The 25,363-nt window shown below is 31.3% G+C and overlaps 1 protein-coding gene across 2 annotated transcripts; it reads right to left on the minus strand.

Moving 5' to 3' along the window:
- Positions 1 to 931: 931 nt before the first annotated feature.
- LOC110997969 (sodium-independent sulfate anion transporter) lies at positions 932 to 21,197 on the minus strand. 2 transcript variants are annotated; one of them, XM_022266375.2, is made up of 9 exons: positions 21,028 to 21,197; positions 14,037 to 14,119; positions 12,083 to 12,182; positions 10,768 to 11,290; positions 10,345 to 10,525; positions 9,293 to 9,622; positions 7,721 to 7,861; positions 5,280 to 5,425; positions 932 to 3,732 (listed from the first exon to the last, which is right to left on the minus strand). In XM_022266375.2, exons 2-9 carry the CDS (start codon positions 14,116 to 14,118, stop codon positions 3,364 to 3,366), a joined length of 1,872 nt encoding a protein of 623 aa, XP_022122067.2. In that variant the 5' UTR covers position 14,119; positions 21,028 to 21,197; the 3' UTR covers positions 932 to 3,363. The 2 variants fall into 2 exon arrangements, with proteins under 2 accessions (XP_022122067.2, XP_045485184.1); XM_045629228.1 differs by having other exon boundaries at positions 20,938 to 21,197.
- Between the last annotated feature and the right edge of the window lie 4,166 nt (positions 21,198 to 25,363).

Consider the following 25,363-nt stretch of genomic DNA (forward strand, 5'->3'; position numbering starts at 1 on the left):
CGAGGTATTCGCTTTACGAGCCCTGAAGATACGGGGGAAGCGTAGGAAAATACAATAGAAGAGAACACCATAGATTCCATAGAAATTCTCCTTTAAGGAAGAATAGGCCCACTGTTTTTCTTAGTGGTTCCACTGTGTAGAGAGGAAAGGAGATATCCTCGAAAAATATAAAAATATTAGCAGCTTTCTACATTAAGCCGTTATTCATTTTCTATATATTTTCAGTGTTTCCTATCTAGTCTAGATCTAGTCTTACTCAAGACTCATAAGTAATTTAAGTCTACCCTTGTTTATTTATTAACATAAGAATCCATGTCCAATAACATTACATCAGTCTATATTAAGGGGAAACACTCTGTTGTTCTATTATTTTCAATATATACATATGTAGTATATTATTTACACTTTTCTGCTCCGACCATTTCCACTTTTGTTTATACAGATGTTAAAAATTAAAATTCATTGATCACGTCCATCTTATTGTAGATGTAGCGAGCCACTAAATAAATCCAATGTGGATTACAGCTCGTGCAGCCTCGACTAGACTATATTCGTGGCGAGGGCTTCGGCTTTAAGAAGGTGAAGAAGGTTAAGAAGGTGGCGGTGCATGAACATCCTCGAGCAGATGCTTACAGCCTAAGAGCACGTCAGTATGAGCAATTTTTTTTTATAGAACAGGAGGCAAACGGGCAGGAGGCTCACCTGATGTTAAGTGATACCGCCGCCCATGGGGTGTCCATGGGCGGCGGTATGCCAGAAATGCCAGAAACTAAAGTGCACATATCTTTCTATGTACTGCATTATGCATTATCTGGGTATGGCCTGTGTAAATAGCCGCTGTTGCTAAATCGTAAATAAATATAGTAGTGCAGATAGGCATGTAATTGTAAAATTAATAATAAGGTTCTACAGTAAAAATGAAACAACATAGTGAACTCTCAAAGAGTTTAATTATAATTATTTTGTTCTTGGAACTGGGAAAACATTAGTTCTATTTAAACGCACCATAATTTTAAACATTAATATATATATTTTTTATATAAAGCATTTAAAATATTCAATTTAGTGTAACATTATATATTGTGAATCAATGTGACGTAAAGAATTATGTTGTGTACAAACACACATTCAAATAGACTATTTCGCCCTACTACAAACATCTTTTAATTGAAGCGATAGACATCAATTATATGAAAAACAGTAGGCTTATATAGCAATAATTTTTCGATTTCAATATACAGGTTTTGTACTATACAATTTAAAGGGACATTGGCTACAAGTACTATATAGGATATTATGTCGAATCTGTTATAGGTCCATCTCTAAAGTCGTTACTAAAAACTATTTCATATTCTAATTACATTAAGGCCGATTCACGCAGAACTCACAATTCCGGGTCTCACTGTTTATAGCTTTACATAATTCTAAATAATTCATGCGTTTCATCTTAAAATCATTTAATTAGACTTGAAACAATCATCTGTGACTTGTTTAGAAGTTACAAGTTGATTAAAGTTCTACGCATTAGCGTTTATATTATTGTGAAAATGTTTGTTTTAATTTGCTTTAGTCTTTACATAAAATACTAACATAAATTTGTGATTTCTCTGTTAATAAAATTAATTATATGACAATTTTATAACATCAGTAAATAATTTACACTAAATTATAAAAATTATGATGCATAGTAGAAAAATATTTCCCTATTAACTTTTACAAACTAAAGCATTCAAAGTAATTGTCTCGTTTATTTTGATGCAATTAGGACAAAAATTGAGCATTTCCGAGGTTCAGTCCCTAGCGTTGATTGAATTTGGCTCATAATATTTATGTCCCACTCATGAATGCTTTTATTCATTTTTGCCACACCGTGTAGATTAAAAATACTTTTTACACGGCGCTCTAGGCTAGTCGTTCCTAACATATTGATATATTGCATCTACACTATATTGTACTCTAAACACTTACAAAATAAATAAACTAATACTTAAACAATTTTGTCTTTATCACGTTCAAACAGGGAGATGGCCTAGATAATGGCATAAGTACATTAATGTTAAATATCATTAAAATCTAGAATCACAACGATAGATGCTAGTCCTATATTATTTTATTAGAAAAATAACACTATGCAAACTTAAAAGGCCTAACAGTCTCTAGTTAAAAAGAACATTTTAAATAAAACTTTACTTTGCAATTATTAAAATTTGTGTTAAATAGATAAATGTGTCCAAAAGTTGTTTGAGTCAAAAAATTGAGGAAATTCAAAGACACTGACTTACAGTGATAATAGTGCAAGTTTTTTTTAATTCTAGTTTACCACTGCTAGAACTCATAGCTACCACATTAACACTTCCTAATAAATCGTTTTACAATATTACAAAATAGACTTTAAAGTAAAATGCAGATGAGCTGATTTTATTATATGTTATTGATGGTAAAAGTCAATAAAGATTTAACTATTATTAAAGTGTCGTAGCTAGTAATAATATATAAGGATTTTTCTAGATTTTATAGTCTGTGTTAAGGGATTTTCTAGGTTCTATATGAACTTTGTCTATTCAAAGAACGTTGTCTACGGTCTGAAATTTAAAAGTTTTATTTGACCATCCAGTTAAAAACGAGGCCGCAATTTCCTTAAGACTAAATGATTATTTACAAATTAATGATATTTATGTTATTAAGTTGCAATTGTATTTTTTATATGTGAGTCCAAATATTGCTGCACTCATTAACTTAAAAAATATATTTAATTTTCGGTTCTGATTTACAATATTAAAAAATGATTTAAAACACACGTGAGCAAACAAATACTGTAAGTAAAGGCGGACGTAATCATTAGATATATTGGTAGCTAAAATAGATACTATTTTTAGAGTTCAAGCAAACTTGATGTACATTAAGATCTCTTATTAAGCTTAATCTAAGTCCCTTCGTCATATTTTTAATCCATATTGATTTATAATACTGATGGATGTGATCGGGCTCACCCAATCACAGCTGCACAGCCATAAACCTTTCATTACTAAAATAGAGCATCTATAGTTCTTGTGACTAAACAATAATGACGCGATACCTTTTGTTTTGCAGTTATGTATATTTGCGCATTACAAAATATTCCTTTGTGACGCCAATTTATCATAAAGTGGTCAAAAATACCCTCAACGTTTAAGAAAATATATAGATTTGCACCTTATTAAAACCTTAGTCAACTGTCAAATTCTTTAGCCACAAGTTTATTTTACATCGACGTCTACACACCGATAAACATTAGATGAAAACTATTTACGAAACAGTATACCATCCAAAATATCACACTGCACCGTTAATTTCCTTCCAAAAATATAGTCTGTAATATCACATCTAAGCGCTTAGAGGTGGCGGTTTTTGTGGCGCAATTCTATTATCCGCTGTAAAAAGCCTGTCTAATTCCTCATCTTCATAGAAGACAACAAAATGTTCTGGCTTCGCGACGGCTTCAAAGATTGAGCAGACTGAAGGTTTTACGTTGTAGAAGTATAATGGTTGCTGTCTCGCGTGAAAGTCCGCAGTTAGCTGTTCTATGCTTTTTGCTGCCGTGTAGTCGGCGCTGTAGATGTGTGTACATTCTATGACAACAGGAACCGAATTGCTGGTCGCGCATTTGGTAACAAGACGTCGGACATAGTCAACTGAAGGAAACATGAGACAGCGGTCCGGTGTTATCATCAGATACTCTACTCCTTGCTCCGTCTGGAAATAATAAAAAATAACAATATATATCTGCCCATACTTTTTTGTTTTTATGCTACAACGGAGCTAGCTTGATACAGTCTTTTAACATAAAAGGGCATTACGGAAATATAGAAAAGCAAAGGTGAATGTTGTTTACAATAGTTTAAGCTGGGCATTGTTCTACTGACAAATGATTAAGTTATTTACATAATAAATATTATCGTATTTGTCTTACTCATAGGAGGATAAATGCTTTGCATAATTTTAGATAAGGTGAAAGATTGTGCAAAGCATACATGTATAGTACCTATAAATTCAAAAGTATTATTCGTTTAATTAACATCCTAAAGAAATTATATTTTTTAAACTTTAGTATATGTGTACTGATTGTATAATGTATAAAGAATTACTAGTAAATATTTAGTGAACCAGCACTGAAGATGCCTGGTCTGGATCTGTTGTTTGTGCTGTATCCATCATGTAAAAAATAAAATGAAAATATAATATTGGCTTTTCGTGATATTACTAATGTTTAAACCTAAGCCGTATTGTAGAGTATAATTTTATACAAGAGATTTCATTTTAAATGCCATACAGTGATTCAGATCCAAGATAGGTCTTGAAGTAGATATCTCTTATAGTCTCTCTGGAAGTTATCGCGGAAGTTAAATTCAATTTGTTTTTCATACACGAAAGTCATTTGAATTTTTAAGATCCTTCCGTAATAAATAATAAGAAAACGTTTATTTGAAAGAAAATGTTAAGATTTATATTGATTAATTACAAAAAAGCCGCACAATACAAATTTATAACTAAACCACAAGCCACACCAAAAAGTCATATCAATAATCATAATAGGATTTATTGAAGAGATTTAACCGAAATAATGCTTTGTAAATCATTTATCTAAAACAAAAAATACGTAATTTTAGTACGCAATATTGGCTATACTTTTTCACTGCATCATTAATATCACGTGTCGTATCAGTCGACACAGGTGGCGTTTCTAATTTCCATAAGCGACCACCGTGAATTTTGCATGTTATTTTTATACACGACGTTCGCTGAATTCAGCTTATTATCGTATCTCTTTGTATTCGGAAATTAATCTAAAGTTATGCAGTGGTTATAAAGTTTAGTGTAACTTACAATCACATTACTATCTGATACGTATTTATAAATAGACAAAGTAGACTAGACTTTTAAAAAAATCTTGATGAAATAATTATTACTAGCCAAATAATTGTTGGAATGCTGTCCACATATAATTGTCTATGATGCATTACGTTTGAATTTGGATTATGTTTTCTTTACTTTTGAGAAATGATAGATTCATATATATATATTCTCTTATACAAGTAAACACAATGTTACAAGTATTAATAAAGTTTTATTTAATTGCTATAGCCACTAGTCCACCCTATCAATAATAAGTTTCAACTAAAGTTTACGTTGGAGCAGAAAAACATGTATTTTTAATTCTGGTATATAGACAGCCTATTAGGGAAGATTTTAAAGGGATTTTTTCTCCGTTTGCCTTGAGAAATATTTATAAAGATACTAACTTTAAGCATCTCAACAGAAAACTTCGGTCTTGCTGCGTGATACAGAATAAATACGATGTTAACCACGACGCCAGTGAGGATTCCCATCTCGATTGGTAAAGCCAGGCACAGCACAAAGGTCGTCAGTCCAGGTATCAAGTCCAGCTCTGAAAATAATGTGTGACAAGTTATTTATTGTGTACTGTATTGTGTATTGTGTACTGTGTATTGTGTACTGCTATAAAACATTTAGCACTTTAGATATTAAAGGCACGTCATAATGACAGCGAAAATCTTACATATAAATAGTTAAGTTATTGTTAATTATAAGTAGGTATATTATTATCATGTTTTTAACATTACATTTACTTTTTCTTTTTTTATTTCTGTTAGTTAATAACCTGTTACTTTTCTTTATTCATTATATGTATTTTGTTTTTGTATTGCATTTTTTTTAATATGGCAAGTGACCATTATGGTCACTTGCCCTTTTAAAAAAAATGTTTTACATAAATTCTCTTAATTTATGGTTACCTGGAAGGGGATGCATAGTGGCGAAAGGAGGCCCGTTGCACCAAGTTTTTCATTTAGGTTTATTAAGTGTATAATCGTCATACTATTTAACACTTGCTCAAAAAAGTATAAATAAATAAATATATCTGTGTCTGTTTTGTAATCATATGTTCATATTATTATGTGGCAATAGGCAAGTAGGATCAGCATGTGCCTGATTCACGTCGACTTTTCTCTCTCTATCCTATATTATCTCTATAAAGCCTTGTGGTTTTTAATATACAGAGTGTCCCAAAGGTCGACGTCAAGTCGAAATTTTCTCATAGGTAATCAGAAAAATTTAAAAGAGCCACACCAGTTATCAGAAAAAATAAAAAAAAACATAGTAAGTGACACGAATACAAAGTATGTTTTTTGGTATTTTCAAAGGATTTGACGTTTATTAGCGATAACTGTTCTTGGATTCCATAAATAAAAAAGTTGTAATGCCAAAAATTCAAAATATTTTACGTCAACCATATATAATTCCTATTGATAGAAAAACGTAAGGATATAAATTCTATTTAATTTATATTGGAATACAATGCAATCTTTCAAAGCTGTAATTACACATACACTAGATCATGAAAATGTAACCACAGATTACGTAGTACATTTGAATTTCCTTTAGTTTTTCCTGTGGTAAACCGCATAAAGTACTATAGCGATTTTACAAATTCACATTTTAACATACTCTTTTAGTGAAAAGAGTTATGAATAATATATCCTTATTAATATTTTCCACCTGCTTCAAGAAATACATTTCTAAAAATATAGACGTCATTTTCTATTAATATTAATCTAAGTTTATGCACGTTTGTATCTTAATTACGCCAGAATTGATTGCCCAGATTGGCGGAGATATATTGATAAGTTTCTCCGGGTCGGCACATAATAAAAAAAGTCTCTGAAAAGTTCGTAACATAGAAAAAACTTTTTTGTTTTTGATAGAATTTGATTTGATTATGCAATATTTGTGCGCTGTATCGCTCCCAAAGGCGTTGGGACAGCGCAGGGATTATAAAATTTTTAGATTCCATTTTTAAGGTATGATTTGTCTTTGGCCTCAAAGTAGACTTGAGTAATTTTTGTCATCATCACTAAAGTGGCATCGATCTTTCTCGCAAACGAACAAGAATTTTAGTATAATAATGCTGTTATCGCATTAATCGTTTTTTTAATATTACAAAATAAACAATTTAACTCTTTCTGATAACATTGTATTATTTATATTCTTAATCAAGTAAGGAATTTTTGTTTTCTTATCAATATTAAGTTAATTCATCACGCGAAACTTGGTAAGTAGGTTACAAACGTCTAACAAAGTAATTCGCTGTCAAACAAGTAATTACTTTCTTGTTAAGTACGTGCTTGTGGAAAATATTTTGCTTAATAGTGTGTTAATGGGTTAGTTACATAAAGATTTTAATAGACGTAGACGAAGTTCACGGAGAGTGGATAATAATTTCAATACCTATACATTATACTATGAGGTGATTAGTATAAAGTAAAATCTTTGAAGAAAATCAAGTGCCGCTAAATCCATTGATGGGTCTTCGCCTCGTGTTTGACGTATGGATTTATATTAGGGCTATCTTTCGACTCTTACCAAAAAACAGTAGATTTCGAGAAAAAGTTTCCTTTTTTACGAGAAGTAAACAAAAAATTAATTATTGGCACCACTGGTGTGTTTCGAACGTGTCGTGTGAACGATCTGTTTATCTCTTAATACGAAATTACCTTTTCACTATTTTAATTTAGTATATAGTCTATATTTATACCTATATTTAGTATATATTCTTTTTCTGAATTGAACTAGTAATCTAAAGTCATCTTCTATAATTTTATCTTGTATAATGAAAATATATTATGCAACAATCTAAAAAAATAAATAAATGAAATATACTCACTCTTGGCTCTCCACATGGGTTTGATGACGTCATATTCCACCATGAACAGGATAGCAGAGATGATGACAGCAGCCAGTGCAGCCTTCGGGATAAATTCAAAGTACTGGGTAAAGAACTGTAGAGCTAGTATTACCATCAGACCTGGAAACAACGACGATCTTAAACATCGTGAAGAAACTGATACCTTAGAACTTAAAATCAATAGTGCGGATCAGGCACAGAAGGATGATCACCTACTTGCCTATTAACAAACTATATAATCATAAAGAATTGTAAACCCGTGTTTTTTTAAATTGAATTCCAAACCGAGAACCAGGATAACAGCTAAGAATATATATATTGCCTAAATTAACATTGACATTATAAAAAGTATGGTAAAAAAATATACAGGCAGAAACAGTTTTATCGAGGTAGGTACTATTTTATGCTGCATACCGCAATAAAATTCCACAACAGAAACTTAATTAAGTATTGTGTAAGCCATAAAAAGCGATAATGTTGTGCATAGCTAAATATTTCATTTCGTCACATCTTACATTTGACAGTTTATTTCATTGCATTTCAATAATATGCATTTTATGCGCATTGGTGATTTATATGATACCTATTAGTCCACGTGTGTACTTATCTACAAGAAACAAAACTGATAAAGAAACATTTCTAAAACGATTGCATGCAATTGAAAGAATCTTTCGCAAAATTATTTGATTAATAGACTCAAAATGCTGAGTATACTCTTCTAAGCTTATCTACACAAATTTAGTGAATGACAAATCGATACATTTTCAATAGTATTGAAAGCACCGCAAATATAATGCGAATATCAAATGTTAATAAAATCATAGATTCGAAATAAAATAACTAATGTCATAGCATCGAGACTGGTTCATATGTAATTCCATCAGCAGCCCTTATCTTTTCCGTGGCTGAGACGAAAAAATGATAAATACACCGGCTCTGTAGATATCAAATAACAGCTAGGTTATCTAAGATATCGTGTGCATCTTCCTATTATATATTGTATAGTATTGTTTACACACACTTATTTGCTCTTTCTCAATGTCTGATTTATAAACGGTATTAATATTGTTTCATTTGTTAAATAAAAATAACTATAGTTTTCCTTTATTCAATGTTTGTGTCTCGCCCATTTTTATGGGCGAGACACAAACATTAAATAATATGTAAATTAATAATGTCTCCCAAGTATTTGCAAACGGGGCCCACGAAACTGTCGCGCATAATATATTAGTAGCACGTATATCCAAATCATTAATCAGGGTCTAGGTTTTAGGAGTACCCATCGATTTAAGTGCGTTGCTTGAAGCTAATAAACGCTTATAAATCGATTAAGTACCAAAAATTTATTTGGACTGAAACTAATAGGCTTAGACACATATTCTTGTAAGGTCTTTGGAGCTTTTTAGTACAATAAGAAATAACGCTAAAATGTTGAGAAAAAAAAAACATTCTTTAAAGTATGAAAAGTTGATAAGTAGGATAGAAAATACAAACTTAGAAAACGTACAAAAATATTTTTTATAGTATCAGAAATAGAAAAAAAAATCTTACCAGTATATAACCCGTTGAACGTGGTCTTAACTCCCGAACCATTGGACACTACAGACCGAGCCAGCGATCCACCACCGGGGTATGCTTGCATAAAGGAATTGCCAAGATTCATCAGACCCAACGCGATCATTTCCTGAGTGGCATCGATTGTCTTCCCTCCAGAAAAAGCCTTGCAGATCGCTATATCTTCCAGTAAAACTATTAAGGGTATCACGAGAAGACCGGATCCAAGTTCTGAGACCATGTCTACGAAGTCTGCAGTGGTATTGTCAGCTCGAACATAGGTGAATGGTGGAACGGTTGGCACTGGTACTCCAGAGGGAATGGCACCTGTGAAATTGGAGTTTAAGAATTCTAAAATCATAGAGATAATTATGAGTGAAAAGGTTGCTAGAGATAAAAATGAGATGGCATCGTTAGTCGAAATATAAAGCCAGTGAAATAAGATCTGATAAATATATAATAATTAATAAATAATATCTTGAAGGTATAACATATTGAAGGTATGTCACATTTCATAATAATTTTAGACTACAATTACTTATTCGTAATGTTAATGATTAAAGTTTAATAACAACGAGTAGACATATTGTTGAATTTGTATGCAATAACGATGTTGATACAATATTTCTTTGTCATTCGAAATTACTAAATGGAAAGTGTTATAATGATATAGTATGAATAGGTACCAATGTGCGTCCGATCTACTCTAATGAAACAAAGAAAAGATATGATAGAATGACGATTGACTGAATCTCATTTTACTAACCGCCCGGTACACCTTCGACTGTCGCATTAAAATACAAAAATAATAAAATGTTATTAGGACCTATATTGCTCAATATATTAAGTATTTAACATGGCATTTCTAAAGGAACAATCATTCAAGACAAGACACAATTTGAATCAAATTAGTTCAAACTAGTTTTCCAAATAGTACTGTTGGAAAAATATTAGATTCTTTTTGTCTTTTCTTATACAGGTGAAATATGTAATTTGATTGTTTCTTAGAAAGTCATAGCCATAATGTTTATAAAATATTGTTTACACACCCATTAAGCGAACAGGAGATGAACCCTTCGTGGTTACAAACCAGTAGCCGAGTACTCCAGTGAGAATGACAACAATTGCATTCCGACAAGTTCCTAACAGCCACATACATTTTGTCAACACTTTGTGCCTAGTACTTGGACCATCCGCTGACTTCTCACCGAGTTTTATCATACCAATTTTCTAAAATAAAATGAAACGTTACAAGCTGAACTTTAATTCGGTGAACTATAACAAAACTTTTTAATTATTATTAATATTAACAGGATTAAAATCCTGTCGTATAAGGTAAATTCATTCTTTCACTGTGAAATAATTTAGTCTAAGAAAATCGTGATAAGTGGTCACATAACAAACGAGGAAAATCTCACAATTCTCTTGATTAAAGTTTATATGACTGTCTTGCAAAAGGCAAATTTACTTACCCTCATTGAAAGGAGGAGGGCGATACAGCTAAATCCAAGAATGGGATCCCACAGCGACGCATTGTGTATATTCTTGAATACCGAAATCCATTGTTGTAAGAACGTCGTTCCAGTCACAGTTATAGCGAAGAGATCTTTGACTTGTGATGTCGCTATCATAAGTGCTACTGCCGACGTAAATCCTGAAGATACAGGACCTGATACGAAGTTAATTAGGAACCCTAAACCAAGTACTCCCATCAGCAACTCAATGAGGCCAGTTAGGAAGTTCAGTAAGATCGCTTTTTCTATCACTCCGCCAGCAACTTGCCAGGTCAGTAGAGATGCGATAGCCGTAGGTCCAGCTGGTACTGCCCTGCACCCTCCGAGGATTATGTAAATGAAGCAACCGAGAAAGGAACCGTATAATCCATACTGCGGCGGTAAACCGGCAATATTTGAATAGGCTAACGATTGAGGGATGACGGTCAAACCGACAGTAATACCAGCTATAAGATCACCGATGGCCTTTTCTGTGTTGTACCTGAAAAAAGAATGGCTAATACAATAGAGAAAAATACTCAGCTCAGCCGGAAGGCTAAAAAAGCTAAAAAGAATAATAATTTAGATATGTCTAGGAAATTTAAATTTAGAATTATTATCTATTAACTCTTATCATTCGTTAATTATTGAAGAAATTTAATGAATGGAGGTACTTATATGCTGTGTAGAATAAATGAGCATCATTACGTTCTCGTATTTATCTGAGGCTTTAACGCGAAACCTTTGAAATGTCGCAGATTAAAAAACAGCAGTTGGCAAACATGTGTTTCGATGGAATTATCATAATGTATGAAATTTACATAATCCAGAATTTTTTGATGTGAAAACAATGGAATGAGTGAGTCTTAAAGTAACATTAAGGGGACTGAGCAGACGAGAGTGTGAGTCTCTTAAAAAATATTAAAATCTTAAATTAAAAAGCTAAATCTGTTGAATGTAAAATTATTTTAATAGTAAGTATAATTTGTGTGTTATTTGTTAAATGACTTCTATTTATTATTTTTATCTGTTTCTCTTCTGCAGTTGTACTTCTTTACATTAACATTTTTAATATACAATTGATAAGGGTAATGTATATAAGTGAATTTTGTTACGAAAAAGAAATAACTTAAACAGTAAATTTGCGAAGAAAATGTGTCAGATATGACAATATTTGAAATTGCAATAACGTTTAACGTAAGTGTTTACTCAGGTGAATCATTACAAGTCCAAGGAGAAATTGTCTTCTGATTTAATTGGTTAATATATGATGATTAATATGACCCTTCCTTACTTTGGTAACCAAGACGTAACAGGAATCCTCTTGTGCAACGTTTTGCGGTTGAGCCTTCGTTTTATGATCGCACGCCAGCCTTCTTTGGTACTGTCTGACACTGAAAATGAACAGGAAATAAGTCTAGAACCTCTTTATTATATGTGTTAAAGTAGGCATATATTTTGAAAATGACAAGGAAAATGTAAATGTCGTAAAATAAATCAGCGAGTATTTTCGATAATTTTGGTAATAAGCCTTGACCTTTTTTGTCAAAAGAGATATTTGTTACCTTTTAATACACATTTACACCTTTTCCCTAACCTAACACACGGTGTCGGCTTTTCGGCATACCGCTTGTCTCACAATGTTTGTCTTCACTGTATGAGCCAGTGCAGTTGCAGATACAGAGAAAGCCTATATTATTATGACACTGCTGGGGATCGAACCAAAACCACCAGATGAGAGTCGCACGTTGAAGCCAAACGATCCATTACCGTAAAATTGCTTGGTAGTTTATCATCTTTTGATCAATTCTAATAGATGTTACATTATTTTCCGTCAAGGTCCTATATGATAAACAAACCACTTACATTTTAAATTACATTGTGATATTATCAACCACCAAGAGTGGTACACTTAAAAATATTTACAGTTGTGACGATAATAACAATAATTTTTTCCCGCCTTTATAAGTTTTTTAATTGATAATGCTTACCTTCCCGCCCTTATAAGTTTCTTAATTAATAATGCTAGCCAATATCCTAAGGTCTTAGGGTTAAGAGACAGAATTGCTCACGATATCGCGGCCTTAGTGCATTTTTATGCGTACAATTAGCTTAAGAATCAAAAATCGAATTGTCAACGTCCAATGTCTTATTGATCGGCTTGATTCTCTCTACGCAGACACATTTCATGCGGAATGATTCCGGTAGGAATGTAATATAAACCTACTAACACTTAGATTTAAGTTATTAAGTTGTATTTACTAACATTGCTATGGAACCTTCGTTTTCCCCCCTTATATAAAATTTGTATTATATAAAAAGAAATCGTGAGGACTTTGACATTTCTTGGATCAATAAAACGAAAATATATATATATACATATATAATCAGTGACAATTACCGAAATGAGGGTCCTCGAGCACCTACTTGTAAGTTGTAACGCGCCGGATAAATGACAATACATATTAAAAACTATTTTTGCTTTCTTCGATTTTAGTCATCTCTCAACAACAACAAATTCATAGCAAATAAAATATAAATAACACTGACTTGAATGTTCAATTTCCACACGAGAAACTTTGACATAACACAAATGTGAAAATAGTCGTTTATGTAAGCCTACAATATTGAGATACACATACATTAAGCACTCTTAACAAGAATTTAAATTGCAATTAAATTTAAAAAATCTACACTGCAGATTTGCGTTTTACATATATAAATCAAATATTATCTTTCATATATTATTGTTCTTATACAATGTACAAGCCCATAATAAACCAATCTATATAGAACTTTAAATACTAGCTCATGGTACATTTCTCTGATAGTAAAATCTTAAGGCTTCAACGGAGCCAGTTTCATCCAGTTAATGATTCGAATATTATTTGAGAGAAACCTTGTAAACTCAAGCATTATATTATGGGGCTTTAGAAAACGTTTGGTTCAAAATATCTAGTACGATAGAAACCTATTAAAACGATATAAATATTGTGTGACTTTGTGTTTAAGGAAGTAAACAAACACTAACGAATATTGGAATGGAGGAAATTATTTAGAATCCGAAATTATCCTTATAATAATAATAATGTACTGCAAGAATATAGTTCAAAAATTATACGGTGGTGTAATCATAAGTTCGTATACTCTGCTACACATCGCAGTAATGTCGTTATGACAAATGTTTGCAATGGAATTACTTACTGGGTTTTAGTCTAAAACTTTTCTAATAATCTTATGATACTTACGTATATAATCATTGCTGGCGTGCTTGTCATCTGGAGGTGGGAGCGATCCTGAGGAAGCATTGTGTTTTCGCCGGGGTATCATTCTAAAAACAATACAACTTATTAAAACTGGGTTTATCACAGACGTTTTATTTAAAGAGCCGCTTTCGTGGGTTAGTTTACAATCGCGTGATTTATCAAATGCGTTTTTATCGGAGGTATTGAATATTAATTTTTGGTGATTCCATAAATTTTTCGGGATTGAAGATAAATCAATCGATCTTTAGAATAAATTTCTAAAGATACCAGATTTCTAAGATATAGATAGAACATGTTATGAAATTTCTCCTTAAAGTTATTAATTATTTATACCTACACTTTACCGATATTTTGAAACAAAACATGGAACATCGATTGTTAATTTTTTTTCGCCCATGGCGCAGGCATTGTAGTCTGTAGTCTTATGTAGTCTTTCGACCATACCGCCTAGTCTTTCGTAGAATTTTCCCATTAATTATATATAAGGTTCATTTATGTTTTCGATCATTTGAGAGATTTCGCATAAATTATAGAACATATAAAATTAATTTCATTTATTCTATGGTTACATAATACTACTGTCAATTGTTTTTAATAGTACAGTTTAAGTTTTGTAATTATAATGCTTATCGAGGCATGAAACACCGTTCACACAGATTATAACCACAAAGACTGACGAGTGTCAACAGGTGGTTTTGTTGTAATGTTATTTTTGTTTTCAATTGTTTTATTACAACGGAGGCGTTATTAAAAGAATTTTAATGTCTTTTCTGTTTACATATTAAGTTTAATCCGTGTCGCCCGGAATTACTTTTAAATTTACTTAACACGCTTACATACAATTAAAAAATAACCCTTTGTGTTTATTGTGTTTGATACATACATCGTTCTCGAATGACGAATTACTACAAATACTGTTTAACTTGTACTCAATAAGACATAATATATGGAAAACATTCACATTGGAAATCCAAACTAGTGCCGTATGGTATGGTATGGTATGGTATGGTTGTGGACAAAGTTATAGTTACTCTTACTTACTCGTACCATAGTGCCATATATTTAGCCGGGAAGGAGTAATAATTGATGCTTTTTGGGTATAGGATGGACTAGTCTTGTCGAAGTGGCCACCTCTGCCCCATCATTAATTCATCTATAGCACAATAGATGTATAAAGTTCCACCCCCACTAATAAGGATGAGGCTTACAATTCCAAGTGCATTGTTTTCCGACGTTTTTACAGTCCATCTAATTATTATGCGCTTCGACAAATTGTTCATAACTATGTGATAATTTGGCTTATCTTTAGTCATTATGCTTGTGTAAATAGTGTATTAAGAATAATTAACATCGCATTACCTGTGAGGAGATACTAAAGGTATTTACTCGAAGGTAATAGTACCTACCTATTTGTTTTGGATGCAATGTTGCAAGTAGATATGTTAATACATCTTGTTACATTTTCGTTGATTGTAAGGTAATTATAACGTAATTATCACTTAGCCTACAAACTATAATTATTTCATTATTACAATAATAAATAAAAATATATTTATTAAAGTAGGGTTAATATAAATGGGTCATGTACACACATGTGATGTGACCTAACTCCTCAATCTATCTATCTTAATCTATTTTATATAATAGGTGGGGGGGGGGGCAAACGAGCCTGCGGGACGCCCAAAAAAGGAAGTCATAGCAGCCCATAAACACCACTTTTTAGTGGGCGCGTTGCCGGCCCTCAACGCTTTAGCTATATCCAAGTTAGCGGACAAGCCCTCTCCCTTACTTTTACAGCTTCGGATTACGTCAGATAGGCAAGAAGATCACCAGCCAAGCGACCTCGTTGAAAGCCATACTGACGCTCACTAATTAGCTGATGCTCCTTTAGATATGCAAGACCTGCCTATTGATGATAGACTCCATTAGCTTGGAAAATAAAGGAGTGATTGCGATAACTCTGTAGCCGGGTGGTTCCGAGCGGTACCTTTGAAATGACGAAATGTTTGAAAAATGACAGCTGACAGAGCAAAAACTAAATCGAGCCTTCCAGATATCTTAATGAAACCCTCACCCTTCCAAATATTAAGTTTGTATTATAAAATTACATATATCCAGACAAGTATTTTATATAGTAAATAGAAGGTATTGTTTGCATGTAAACTGTACATCGCGTGGTTCCGGAGTTTTTAGAATACCAATTTCGTTTTATAAGAGGTTAAATTAAAATGTCACGCAAACCAGCGATATTAAACTACGTTTTTAATATAAAGATATTTATAGGTATATGTGGTAGTCACAAACATTTAGCAACAAATAGAAAAATCGAAGCACGTAGGAAAAATATTTATTATATGTACGTGATATTTAATTGTTGCATATATCTTTACAAAATTTTTATTAATATGGAGAAACAAAAATCGAAAACAATTATATAAATACTGTATTTCAAAGTATTTATTAATAACTTATTAACAAACAAAATGACTTTTGCGAATTCGCGACAGAGTTGTCTATGGCATTCCTGAGTTCTTATTTTGACAGAATCTTCCCATAGATAACTCACTTAGATAAATATAAAAAATAATTGATAGATGTAAAGCTTAAACCCCTTTTTCAGCCTTGACAAAAACCTCTTAAGTAACAGATAACTACGACGCAAAATCAAATTATCAAATCAATTTTTTTTTATCAAGAATCAAATTATAGTATCGTATGACGAATTAATAAGCAACGCTTGGATGAAACTGCAATTTATTATCCTATCGATAAATACTACAATTAAATTGTTCTATACAACCCGGAAACATTATTTTGCACCGGTTTCTGAACACTTAAACTGATTCAATCAAACTGAGCTTCTCCCCAAATTAAGTTACAGTTATTGGTACATATATATATATATATAAAGGACATTAAATGTTTGTTGTGATTGATTCAGTTAGATATAATCACAACTACATACAAAAGGTGTCTACTTTTTCTATTATCTATAGCAACCAAATAACTTATATCTGTATAATTTTTAAATTTATCGAAGAATGCGTCGTTTGTATACAAAGGTGGGTTGTGAATACCTATTGTTTAATTACACCACAACCGCTTCTTGCGCGATGTATTTTGTAACTCATAAAATCCAATTATTAAACAGGTGTGCCAATATTTGTTTTTGAGGAAAAGTGTATTGAAAATAATTGGCAGTTTTGGGATTTCATCTGACCTTAAATCCGTATGAACTTTCGTAAAAGGCAAATATTATATTTGTAAACATTACTTTTTAAATGAAGAATTACACCGATATGTTCTTAGAAATATTGAAGATGATAATGGAGTACCTATTCAATAAATTCTCAAAAACGAATACATATGATTAATCACATAAATGGTCCGTGAATTTTATAGTCTATAAACGTAATCTATTAATTACTTTACGTTTATAGGCTGAAGTTCTCAATCTATTAATTACTTTGAGAACTTCAGCGTACATACTGGATTAGGGCGAACAAATTTGACGCAACTGTTCGTCTTTTTGAATTAATCAATCATTCGACGCATTAATACAGATTTAGAAGCCTTTTGTGACATTTTTGTAGCTATAGACATTCGTCTTATACTTTATATTAAGGATTATTGTTTTGCATCTTAGGTACTACATTCTAAGTAAATGTTATTATAAAACAATACTTTATAACTAATAACTGAATTACGCCGTGGAATTTTTTTAAGGTCGAATGACTTTTCTAGCACCACCCACCTTTCCATGGATACATTTATATGGTATATGTTTTATAATAACTCTTCAAAATTATTTTTAGGCAAACAAAAGTTTGGAAAAGTCTTGCAAAATGCAAAAACATATTTTGAGAAATCTGAATATTATATCGATATATACATATTGTTACCTTATATACATATTATTACTTATTCTTAAATAAGTAATATGTATATAAGTGTGTATAAAAGTGTTTATATGTATGCATCACAGTGTAAACACAATTTGATAGGAAGAGATTAAAATCAGCAAGTCTGTCGGTTACAATCAATTTATTCAAGAGTAATTGTTTAATAGTCAATACGATCTCCTTGATCACACGTAATCCAGAATGTTCTGCACGCTATGCATCGATGTCAGGTACCAATTTGACTTGATAATCGCATTATATAAATATGTTGTATAATACTACACATAATGCGAATATGGCGTACATCGACGTGGTAGTTCTTATCATAGTATGTTGTTTGCTATATTTATAAATACCTCAAAGGATGATTTGTCACCATATTGATTTTTTTTTCTTTTCGGAATAACAAAATCTGTGATTATATTGAGTTAGACAACAATTTTTTGACAGTTGACATGTGTAATATTTTATCATACAAAAGAGAGACAGAGAAATCAAAGCATTTGGGCTGGTTATGAGGTGTAATTTACTCCAAATATTAAATAAAAAAATAAATACAAACAACTGAATAAATAAGACAGTTGACATGACTGTGGCTTTTATTAATTAGGTTCCTTTTTGTAAAAAGATTGCGTTATGGCCAAAACTAGGTCTAAATAACGATTAACGAGCTTGTTCTGGATATCCACAGCTCCCCCACATGTATTTTTATCATTACGGATACTAGCATGCTTTTGTAAATAAAATATACCTTTTCCGTAATTACAGTTTAAACAAAATATTAGAAGACGTAAAACTTTATAGAAAATTTTGTAAATTTAAATGTGTTGTTTTAATCCTTAGTAATATACCACGTTAGTTTAAAACTCAAGTTTCCCGGAAGTCAACAAAATATTCATGACAGTTCAAATGCGTTTTGCATTATTCATAAAAACATAATAACTAATAAAATGTCAACCAATTTTCGTGATATTGTCGAAACGACGCCATTTATTTAGCGGCGTAGGATGTTTTTTTAATCTGTTTGTTCAAATTTTAATAAATTTTATTTATGTCACTAAACATAACAATAAAATACACAGACAGTATTTACCGCAATATATATATAAAACTTTTTTTTAATTGAAATTTAATATACAAGGTATTATGTTTATATAGATAAGAATTGAAAAGTGTTATTTATAGCTTTAACTCGAATATTTTCACATTGAAAATATTTTTAACATATTTATATAACTCGACTTTTTGGCGTTTGTCGGCCAGAGGAATTTATTTCCAATAATCTTTTATATCCGTCCATATAATTGTTTTACTTTATGTTTATTATATTAGTAGAAGCTTGTTTATAATTCTTTCTCATAAGGATATATTGTGACTGTTTGTAAGTGTTAATAAGTTATAGTAGTAGATGGTATCCATTTAGATAAAAATTAACAAAAGGTATTTTATATATCTATAGAGTATAATAAAATTCATAAATATCCGTTGGCAAACTGACAAAGTTATATTTATTAATAGAAATAGAGTTGTGTTTAGACCTGGTGAAGACCATAATGGTACACGACACTAACCTTGTTCTAACAACGAATTGTTTACGAATAGTTATGAGATATTTTATTACGTTCCGTTTACGGTATCAACCGGATAAATTCTTATCAGTCTCAATAATTAACGGATAATCGTTTTATCAGTGGAAATGAAACCCAATGTCGCAGGGCGGAACAAGGTTATGAGTATACGTTAAATGTAGGCAATGTTTTATTTAAACAAAGATTAAATTTCCACAACAAGACTAAACATTAGAAAAAAAGCAGTTTTGCTATTTTGTCCATTTAATAATATTTTTATTTGTAAAAAAACTAATAATAAATAATAATAAATTGTACATAGCATGAAATAATTAAAATCTACATGTATATAAAAACAGCAGCGGTCCTTTGAATCGAGCTTTTTTAGAGTTTTCATTCTATTATTTGGTCGCAGCTAGTAAAAAAAATAATTACTAGAACACGAAATTTTATGTGGGTTTTACAATAGTATACAATGGTGCAAAAATGTTACCACCACTAAAACGAGTTATAATCATTTTCATATTTTATACATATCTAATTTAGTTCAAAGTTAACATGTTAATATCTCAATATAAATAATGTATCGTATTATAATTAATATTACGTGGGTGCGTGTATTTTCCTCATATACTGAATGTATTATAAGAATTATTCGTCCTGGTACCTACTGGTATCTCTCAGGAATTGAATACTTGATTGAAATGTACTATTTAATTTAATTATTATCTCAAAATATTCAATAACTAATTAATATAAATTAAATTAAGTCCCAGTCTCAACGTGAGGCCGTTTTCTCAACGATGTGATCGTTCGATACGATCGAATTATTTCTGAAAATATACACCAACGGACAGTATGTACTTAATTAGCACTCGTGCTTATGATACATGAATAAATTAATTATGCTATATAGCCAATTGATTATTAATATTTTTAATTGAGACTGTGTTATTGTCGTATTAATATTTTCTATGAATTAATTAGTATAGTTAGAATAATTAACAATTTTAATTATTCCAAAGCGCGTATTAGTAAATTTTCAGAATTGGAGCATCTCAAACCATTATTGTAGTACATATTTTTAAATGCATCGTGTAACGACTTAATAAATATAAATTGCGCAGAGTTTAATACGCATTTTTCTATTTTATCAGAATCAATAGTATCTTTGCGTAAAAAATAAAATATGTCGAAAATCATAATTGACATAATATGACATAAAGAAGTAAATCTTAAGATACGAAACAATTATAAATTAATGCAAAATGTTTGGCTTTGCTTCCAGCAAAATAAATATGAATAAATAACACAACAGCGAATTGGTAAATAAGTGATTGTAAGCAACCAGTCTGCGGTACCCCCAAGTATATATTTTAGTCACAAAAAAAAAAAAAATAAAAAAATACGCACTTGATTCTGCAGATATTTTGATTAACTATCGCTAGACAGCAATAGGGAGTTCGGAATCACGAAAAAACTTTCACAATACTCCTGACTCACTTGTGTTTGTCACGGGGATCTTGTTGGAGCCGGTATCGCGACTGGGGTCAGGTGCACATGCCGTGTTGTGGTATCAACTGTGCCGGTGCCGACGACGTCGTGATGGAGGAAATTAACCGTCAGTGATGACACGTACTCGCTCGTGCGCGGTTGGAGCGCGACTGACGAACCAAAGCTCCGGGGCTGAAGATGCTACGGAGGCTGCGCCAGATCCTCCCTTCGCCCCGCAAACACGCGTCATACTACCCTGCACCCCCCAACCCGCTATTTTAATAAGAAGGATTATTTTTATGCGTCTTATCATAAGTCCAATTTACTTCTCAACAGGATAACATAAATAACTATTTAGGGTTTTCCCTAACTTGTTATCAACCATTTTATAATTTGAGTTTGTGTATGTGAAATAGTGAGTTATGTAAGAATTAGTATCTGAAATATACAAAAATGTTTATTAAAATAGGGTCAACTATCGCTTGGCACACATACAATATATCGATAACAATAATTTTCCATGATTTGATGCTAACTAGGTTCAAAAGATAAGAACATTCTAGACTTTTGAAATGTTCAAAAATACCTAAACCCCTTCTATCAACGTTCTATCATACGTATAGCTACATCGGCGCCACGCCGCCTGGCATCTGTCGATGTTAAGTCTGTTTGAAGGTTTATTCTGCTGTAGTACAACTTACTTAAACAGGAAAATTTGACTTATTCATGTAGTCAACTTAATGTATACTTATAAACGTCAGATAGATTATGCTTCTAAATTGACATCACATCTTAGATCAAGGGCATAGAACGGACAATAAGAACTGGCAATAAACTCTCCGCCTCACATAAAATGCCAAGTTTTTTTTAAAGATGTTTACTCTTTTTTATTGTAATTAAAATCAAAATAGTGATTACTTTTTTTAAAAATATACGGTCTTTTAGATACAGAATCCACTACGTTCATATTAGCGAATTCTTATTTATAAAATTGGATGGCTTTTAGTAAGTTTTATTAACCATGAAAACTCTTTTACTTTCATTCTAAAATATCGATTCTACTTTATTTGTCGGAACTGAAAACGAAGTTGAATCACGCATTCCAAGCACACTTCGAACACTGAATGATTAATTCCGTGTTTCCGGGGAAGAAGTTGGCAAGAGACATTAGTAGGTTTTTTCCTACTAAAACTACATCCGCGAAACTTGGAAACTCTATCTAAGAACTTGATAAAAATTATTAAGATAAGATTGTTTTGCCGGGAATCAGACCTAGGATTTTCTTAGTTATAGGTATACCATCTGCAATAATATTTCCACGTGCCACGAAGGCACTTAATATTGTTTACCAGGAAATAATAAATATGTAAGAAGTTTTTTATGTATTCGTTATTTTTAAATTTCAAAAATTGTTAGTTTAAATAGTTTTATATTTAACGGCATTCATGCCTTAAGTTATCTTAAGAATCTTTTAAACTATTATTACTAAAGGATAAAAGCTTTATGTATAGATAGATAAATAGCTAATATGATCAAGTAATTGCCAATTGTTGAAATATTTAATAGACAAATTCAATGGGTGTGCACAATTTCAAACCTACATTAATACAGTCTTAGCCTATGTAGAAATGATAATAATTTAACATTGATAAAAAGAAAATTACAGAAATTTAAAGACTGGTCTCTGTGACAGTGGACCATTAAGGCTAGCAGCATTTCCTCGCTGGATTGCGTAATATTCGTTGAGCGAGGAGAGGACCAGCTCTCGGGTCACCGGTACTATCTATCTATCTCTAACTTAAATCTTTAATTAGCGCCTGTGCGCTTGAAACATTCGCGTCAAACGTTTCTACTCCAAAGAAACAAAATCAAAGTTGGAAGAAAATCTCTCAAAAGCCTTTCTTCCAATCAACTTCCAAGGTTTGATTTTGTATATCTTTATATTGTAAGCTATACAAGTAACTTCAATTTTCATTCGACTATTATGAAATGCTTATACGCATCCAGTCACATTGGCAAATCCTGGTTAGAAATTCCACTTGAATATTCAATGCTTGGCCCTCTGGTGAATGTTTACCACATGGGTGTGGCAACCTTTCTAATATAAAATAGTAAAAAAGTTTTGTACTTTCTCCTTCATCGAACGTAGATCTTTGATTTCGTATGTTCTTTAAGAAACTATTGTTTGTTTAATTATTTATTGAAAATTCTACTTTCACAAATGAAACGTTCGTGTTAATGTCGTGTCATGGCTTGTTTGTCCTTGGTTCTAGGTTCTCAGAAAAAATATGCTTAATAAACTTGCATACAAATTGTAATCGCTAATATTAAAGGACTGGATATATAACTTTGTTTAATACAACGGGGATCGAGTACTGAAATAAAAACATTTTAATAACTGTAATATTTTATTATTTTTTTTTAAATCATATAATATTCACCGTAATTGTCATGAATTCTAGAAATATATATACATATAGTATTGTAGAAAATTCTTAGTGGTGTAGATGTGGTGTACAATAATATAAAAAAAATATATTTTAAAAGAAAAAAATAACGTCTGTAAGGTCATTTTGATAATAATGACCGTATATAAAATCTGTATAAAAGAAAAATGCACCTACTAACCTACTCAGATCATAAATGATTGATTATACTATTTTTAGAATAAATTATTCATCACCTTTAAACAGAAGGGAGCAATAACCGTGGTCCCGTTTATAATTTGTGTCAGTAATAGTGACGATATAGCGGTTTTCACACCTCATATGACAGTCAAAAATGAGTACGGACAGCAAAAGTAATTTTATATGGGTATGACACTACCTTAGAATAAAATATTGACTTAATTATTTCTTTCTTTTTAAATCTATAACTCAAACTACACGGCCTCTTCTGGGTTTGTAAATTATCACAACAAACTTACTACCACAAAAACCTTGCGGAATTGTAATTGTAAATTCTCTAAAACTTTTACGGTAAGCAAATTTACATTAGTTTAACACTTTTGACAAAAAAATTGTCGTTTTATACGTATTTGTAATTTTTAACCTTATTACTTCAGCGTGCGTCTCTCATACCTAAGATCGTAGTATGTACCGGGCTGTACATGAGTACACTTTCTGTCTATGTGTGTATCTAATATTCGCTCGTGATGCGAAGGAAAAAAGCCGATGGCAAAAAGTCGATAACATTTGTCAGTCAGAAAGATGATCACCAACTTGACAAAAACGAATGTACTCTCATACAAAGTCCCATATTGTAGTGCTTGATTGTTATGATCACCTTTACTTATTTAAAAAGAACAGTTTGTAAATATGTAACATGTGTTAAAATTAATTAATTTTCCTTAACAATAAATAAGCTTTAATATAACTTTAAAAATAATACATACTGTCATGTTATGTATGACGCAAGACATATTAATAATAAATCAAATAAACAACCGTTTCGCAGAAGTTCATAGTTTATTAACAAAGATCGTGGTTAGGCTAGCGATTGGTCTCGTAATGTCAAGGATAGCAATAAATCGATATTCGCAGGTGCACGGGGGTTGATACATGGACGTCACAGTACGTCATTGTTGAGAACTGTACTCAATACAAATAGTAAAAACAATAAAAACTAGATTATATTAGTAAAGTCCTGTACCTTTATCAACGGAAGACTATACCTACTATTAGGTAGGGCGTGTGGGATTTTGATGAGTTTCAAGTTTTAAAAGTGATTATCAACTATAACCTCCCGGCCCTGTCTTGTAATATTACATAATTATACATATACATAATATATATATATATATATATATATATATATATATATATATATATATATATATATATATATATATTATATAAACTATTATTTATATATATAAACGAAAGAAAAGGAGACCTATACTTAATTTAATAGCTTGATAAGTTGTTGATTATAATATCTGTTCTTTAATCCTCTAAAAAATAAAATAAATCAGTCCAAAACAAGAAATAAATGCTTATACATATTAATAAGTCAATTCGCACTTGTTTATTCAAACTCCTTTTTTCCTTCCGGGTTTTTATCAGAATTATTTAAATGATTTTAAAAAATAGGAAGAGACACAATTCGTAGCTTGAAACTAGTCAGGAATTTAACAGTTATGATGAGTCAACACCACGTGCTGTGTGAAGCGGAGGTCATTTTAGTTTTATATGAATGTTATCAACTGAATAGCGATTTGGTAAACTGATTTTTAGTTTGTTTTTACAGGGCGGCTAACGAGCACAAGGTACATTTTATTGTACAGCAACATTTAATGTTTATTGAATAGTAAAAAAACGATATTATCTATAATTCGATCTATAAT

This window comes from Pieris rapae, chromosome 8 (assembly GCF_905147795.1).
Source record: "Pieris rapae chromosome 8, ilPieRapa1.1, whole genome shotgun sequence".
NCBI lineage: Eukaryota > Metazoa > Arthropoda > Insecta > Lepidoptera > Pieridae > Pieris > Pieris rapae.